The sequence below is a fragment of the Fibroporia radiculosa genome, assembly GCF_000313525.1.
Source record: "Fibroporia radiculosa TFFH 294 genomic supercontigs, scaffold5557, whole genome shotgun sequence".
Lineage (NCBI taxonomy): Eukaryota > Fungi > Basidiomycota > Agaricomycetes > Polyporales > Fibroporiaceae > Fibroporia > Fibroporia radiculosa.
Genome location: NW_012133750.1, coordinates 1 through 5,609, shown reverse-complemented (window position 1 = coordinate 5,609; position 5,609 = coordinate 1). Strand labels below are relative to the sequence as shown.

Below are 5,609 nucleotides of genomic sequence, written 5' to 3'. Positions count from 1 at the left end.
GGTGGGGTTTTCCCGCCATGTGCGACAAGGTGTTGCAAGACGGAGCCAGCACCTACGTAAATGTATGTTACCATGTGTCCCGTCGTTAGATGACACGATGATGTTCGACAAACCTGCGGATTCACCCCAGATCGTAACTTGTGATGGGTCGCCGCCAAAGGTGTTGATCTACACAATGCCCAAGGTACATGATCGGTATGCCACTGGAAGCGACAAGTCAGACTAACGTGTGATTGTACCCATTGCAGGGCGTAGTTTTGATCGACTACAAGACATAGGTTACCGTTGTTTTGATTTTAGTTAATGCAGAAAAACGCACGTAGCCCAGCATTTAAAGCACCGCCTGCTTTGACAGCCTCACCAGCCAAGAAGCCAAACAGGCCAAGTCGATACTGGATGATCACCACAATAAGATCGTGATCGGAATGCATAATCAAGTCCGCGCCATTGAACGCGCTCGCGGAACCAAGAGTATATCTGAGAGCATCAAAGCTGAGTATTCTTCAGCAACAAATAACGCGTCCGTCCATACCCTCCTCCATGGATCCAAACGAGAACAGGAAGACCGCCAGATGTCGCAGTAGTAATTGTATTGCCCGGGACGTACACGCTGTTCCGCTACATCAATGAAATCTTCAAACCGCACGGATAGTCAGGTATACTCACTTGAGAAATAAGCAGTCCTCCGATTGGCTTACTGCGCGTTTGCCCAGGGAGCCTGTGACAGGATCAGTCGAAGAGTTGCCCATCGCACCTTGATAGCATTCGTTCGGCTGTTCAGTGGCCTGCTGTACACCGGACAACGTCGGTGGGGGCTGCGGCTCTACCCATCGCAAGTTGCCTACAAAAAGTGAGCGGGGAGTAGAAAGCGCAGCACATACACTGGGCGCACCGACGGGAGGTGAGGCATAACGGATGCCGAGGAAGCTTGTAATGTTGGTAGTACTATCTACAGCGCCCTGATATTGAGCATAGCCCAAGTCCACGGTCGGGGGAGAGGCTGCTGAAGCGGGGCGGCCCGGCGCCAACAGCAGCAACTGGAGGACAGCTAGTAAGCCAGCCTTGATCATCGTGGGCACCGTATGGTGAGTTGTGAGGAAGAGTCCTTGCGAGTTCCAGCAGTGCGCCAACTCAGAGCCCCTCTGCAAAGATATATATAACGCAGTTTGGCGCTCCGTTGGCACTGCATCGTGACATAGCGCTGCAGCTTTAGGGTACGGAGCAATGGGTCACAATCTAGAGAAGCTATGGTGGGTATGATGACATCTCGAAAATGAATTGAACCTGTCTACTCGGATCATTGGCAGGGAACAGGCCATCAGAACATCAAGCACAAGTGGGGCTAGATGGAATTAAGCAGATACAAATGTCAAAATTCATCTCGGGCTGACTTCACAACGATCGTGTTTTCCGACACAGTCTTGTCTCCTCAGAGTTGCGCTCATCTGCACGAAGAGTCTTGGAGGGAACTGCCATGCCGCTGCCTGCTAAGGGAATGAGGAGGAGGGTATATTGGCAGACCTTACCAATGAGAACAGTATGACGGTTCGCAATTGGTTCGCAGCAAACTCGGAATTGATGGTAACTAGCAAATGGCGTGTGGCGCTGGCGGCCAGCGCGTCGCACATGCTCGGTCACTTCCGAAGGTTGCAATTCATTGAGTATTGACTTCTAGCAGTCGTGTTTATCTCATGATGCATCTCTTAACGCATGCATGTCTCCGCATCACAAAGTGGTGCGAATGGAGCTCGGACTGACTTTTCATATGTTTCTCTCTTCAATCAGGTGGACAATCTGTCTGAGTGGGAGCGGTGGGTTTTTAGACAGTGCTTTGCGCGTCTTCCTATAGATATACGAAGTCTCCGCCTCCTGCCTTTATTCCTTACTGTTCAGTTGTTCTAGTTTGAATGCACCCCCTGCCTTGCATAGTCAGAACGGCCTATGCGACGGGTGCCGCTCTAGCTGTCCGACTCAGGGTGACCACAGCGTGGCATTAAATCAAACGTTGTTCCGACCGTACCGCTTCGCCTGGTTATTCAGTCACTTGAACCACGGCTGCACAGGGAGTTATCATGACTCTCCATGACGCGCGCCCGGAATCTGGTGTTGTCACTTTTCTCAAGTATATTTCGCTTGTCTACTATACTGGAAATTGGCGTCATGCTTACAGTGTACCTTCAAGTTGAATCCCAACCCGCGATCCTAGGACCTTTATGCATATACTGAGTCTCGTTGCTATCACATATGGATGCTATACAAGCAAACGGGTCCCTGCTACCACCTGGTGCGAAGAGGATTCCGATCCTAGGAGATATTCATCAGGTCCCACAGAAACCAAACACAAGGTCTTCATGGAAATATGGGGAATACAATCCATCTATAACGCTCCATCGAGCTCAACAATGCCCCGCATTTCAGGTGACATATTCTGCCTTCAAAAATTAATCAATTCAGCCTTGGCTGTCAGTTCTTTAAAGGCCGCCATCGACTTGATGGAGAAGCACCGCTCAAAATATTCTCGGCCCAGAGCAGTTGTGCTCACTGAACTGCGAGTCTCATCACTAGCTTGAGTCATTGCCGATGGCTTTTCGCTATTCCAGTACCGGTTTTTATCCCATAGCGTCGCAAGTATGTTCCGGACAGAGCGCAGTTTAGAGGGCCTCAAGCTCATTGAGGAAGGGTGCATCTGGCAAACGTTGGCCACGCCTATCAGTCAGCTATTCAGCCAGCTTCATATCTCATGTCAAGAGATGTAATGCTTGTGACATTCTTGCACCCCACATAATGGCAACCTGCCTACTAATCAGGAAATCTCCCCTGTGCTAATGAGACATAATTAGCAATAATTACATCTCATTAGTGAATTATTGGCATTAGATTAGTCAGCCTGCTAATAAGGACAATTATTGCAATAATTGTTAAATTGTTGGAGTAATAGTCGTGCATTAATCGAACATTTGCAAGCGATTAGCCATACATTGATTCATCATTGCGCACAAAATACTGTGTAAGACACAAGTAACAACTATGACAACTGTACCAAAAGCAAATAGACTCAGACCGAACCAGGGACGACATAGTCTACGGTCAGATCGAGGATCAGCAGTATCACCCTGCGCAGAGAGCAATCTGCGCGCTGGACGTAACGATCGCCGTCGAAGCTGAGCGCTGAGCGCGCATATGAGCTGTGCGGACTGCGTGGGCGGGCTTGGGCGCGGTGGCGGTGCGAAGCTGCTTGTGGGAACCTGGCCAGGGATGGAGTAGCTGTGTGCGTGCGCGCTGCCTTGTGCACCATGGCCGATGCTGCTGGTCACGCGGCGGTCGGTGCGGGAGTGTGCGGGTAGTGGGCTTACCTGGAAGGGCGCGAGGGCGGTGGCAGAGCCAGAGACGGGGATGGATGGACGGATGGGGCTCTAAGACGGCGCGGCGAGGCGGCCGTGCAAGGAGGGTGGCGCGGTGAGGGCAGCGCAACCCTCTCGCCTATTGAGCGAGATGGTGGCGCAGCGCGGCGGCCGTGCAAGGAGAGTAGGGAGGCCGTCTCGCTATTGAGCGAGACGGCGGCACGGCGAGGCGGCCGTGCAAGGAGGGCGGCGCGGCCCTCTCGCTGTCGAGCGAGAAGGCCGCGTGCGGCGCGTTGAGGGCGAGAGGGGCCGCCTCGCTATTGAGCGAGACGGCGGCGCGGCGAGGAGGGCGGAGGGGCTGTCTCGCTATTGAGCGAGACAGCGGCGCGATCGTGCGAGGAGAGTGATGCGGCGCGACCGTGTGAGTCAACACGGGCGGGGCAAAGATACACAGAGAACTTACCGAGGAAGTGGCCGTCTCGCTGTCTCGCGTGATGGCGGGGCGAGAGTGCGATGGGGGCGGGGTGGCTCTCTCGTTGAGCGACGGGACGAGGCGGCTGTGCAACCGGGAAAGAGGGCGGCAGCTGCAAGGAAGCTGCCATCGTCTTGCTCTTCAGCAAGACGACAGCGGCAGTGAGTATGACCGGAGAGGGAGGCGAGAAGCGACTGGGGCGCGCAGCATGGCTGAGCGCACTGTGGGGTCGTCGTGGCCGGCGCTGAACAACCGTGGAATGCGAAGAAAGAAGAGAAAAACTTGAAATCGCCGAGTCCCGCCATATAATAAAGTATAATTACTAACTTTGATATACCATGTTGAGTAGTGGCATATTGTGAGTGATATGTGCTGGTGGTTGGGTGTTTGACTCTGGCTTGTGTTATGCATTTTTGTGCGTTCTGCTTATGTGAAGAAGTTAACTTGTATAATGTATGCAGTAGCATTGCATAGAGCTAGGTTATGTAATTCTTGTATAGTAGTTAGCGAAGATTATAAAGATTTAGTTCGTGAAAAGTGAGATTAGAATGATTAGAGAGAATTATCTAGTAGTTAGTGAACATTGAAAATATTTAGTTTCTGAAAGATGAGATCAGAATGATTAGAGAGAGTTAGTTAGTAGTTAGCTCTAATTATATATACACGGGTCTGCGGCCATGCTTATACTCGAAGTCGCGTATAGATACACTGCGACGCCGGCGGGCCATGGCGAGTAGGCCAAGATCGTCCAAGGCCAGGGAGCTTATCTTGGCATCCGATGCGCACAGTGCTGCATGATTATGTAGATTCTAACTCCCATTCACGGCTTGGTTGTAGATCGATGACATGCTCGAGATGAGTCATGTGTGACACTTCATGCATTCTCGAATTTAATGATAGTGTCGCATGTTCTGACCGCTTCATCTCAAAGCGTAATCACATCAGGTATAACACAACATAGCCGCAGACTATTCCTGTACAAGTTGCTTACAAACGAACAAGACATTACAAACGTAACCACCATTTGACAGCCCCAATCCATCACGCAACTGTCTCTAGGTTTGACAACACGATGAGCTCCTTCGCCTTCTGTGATCGTGGATGGATGTCACATTCGAATGGTAATGGATGGCTGTAAGGAAGGAACCACCCAGGTTCACAAATCAGTCAGATGTGTGGCTTCATCGACTTTTGACTCGGAGAGAAGTAGCAAACACGCACCTCACAAGCCCATCTGCAAACTCTGCTGCGGGTGTAATCTCTTCTCCTGCTGCGTTCCGTGCTTTACACACAACCATGGTGGCCAGCAAGTGCGCCGCGATCAGCCACACAAAGGAATCAGCGAAAGTGCGCCCCGAGCAGATCCTAGATTGGATAATAGGATCAAGTATCAGCACCGAGAGGTACCCATGTAGGAGAACCGACGCACCGTCTCCCAAATCCGAAGATGAGCTTCATGGGGTCGAATTGTGCTGGCGTGTCAGCGTCGACCTGTAGGAATCGTTCGGGCAGGAAACGATCTGGATCAGGATATGTAGCCGGATCTCTAGTCATTGCCCTGGAGGGTGGAATTCAGCAGCACCTCGCTATGATGCGCAGATGTCACACCAGACGTTTGGGATAACAGTGCATCCCGCAGGAATAAGATAGTCGCGATACTCGTCATCTTCTATGAGCTTGTGGGCAACACCTTGATACTATACTTTAGCACCGTTGGACTGGGACGAAAAGTTCGGAGACTTGCCGAGAGTAAGAGGACAGCACCAGCTGTTATAAAGTCAATATGGAGGGTGTGA

At 51.4% G+C, this 5,609-nt stretch overlaps 2 protein-coding genes across 2 annotated transcripts; both read right to left on the bottom strand.

The window, feature by feature from the left end:
- Window positions 1-296: 296 nt before the first annotated feature.
- FIBRA_08980 (uncharacterized protein) lies at window positions 297-1,070 on the bottom strand (the record flags this gene model as incomplete). Its single annotated transcript, XM_012330586.1, has 4 exons — window positions 297-477; window positions 533-610; window positions 667-841; window positions 893-1,070. 4 exons carry the CDS (start codon window positions 1,068-1,070, stop codon window positions 297-299), a joined length of 612 nt encoding a protein of 203 aa, XP_012185976.1.
- Window positions 1,071-4,854: 3,784 nt separating this feature from the next.
- On the bottom strand, window positions 4,855-5,367 carry FIBRA_08979 (uncharacterized protein; the record flags this gene model as incomplete). The annotated part of the gene is made up of 3 exons (XM_012330585.1): window positions 4,855-4,945; window positions 5,035-5,178; window positions 5,243-5,367. 3 exons carry the CDS (start codon window positions 5,365-5,367, stop codon window positions 4,855-4,857), a joined length of 360 nt encoding a protein of 119 aa, XP_012185975.1.
- Between the last annotated feature and the right edge of the window lie 242 nt (window positions 5,368-5,609).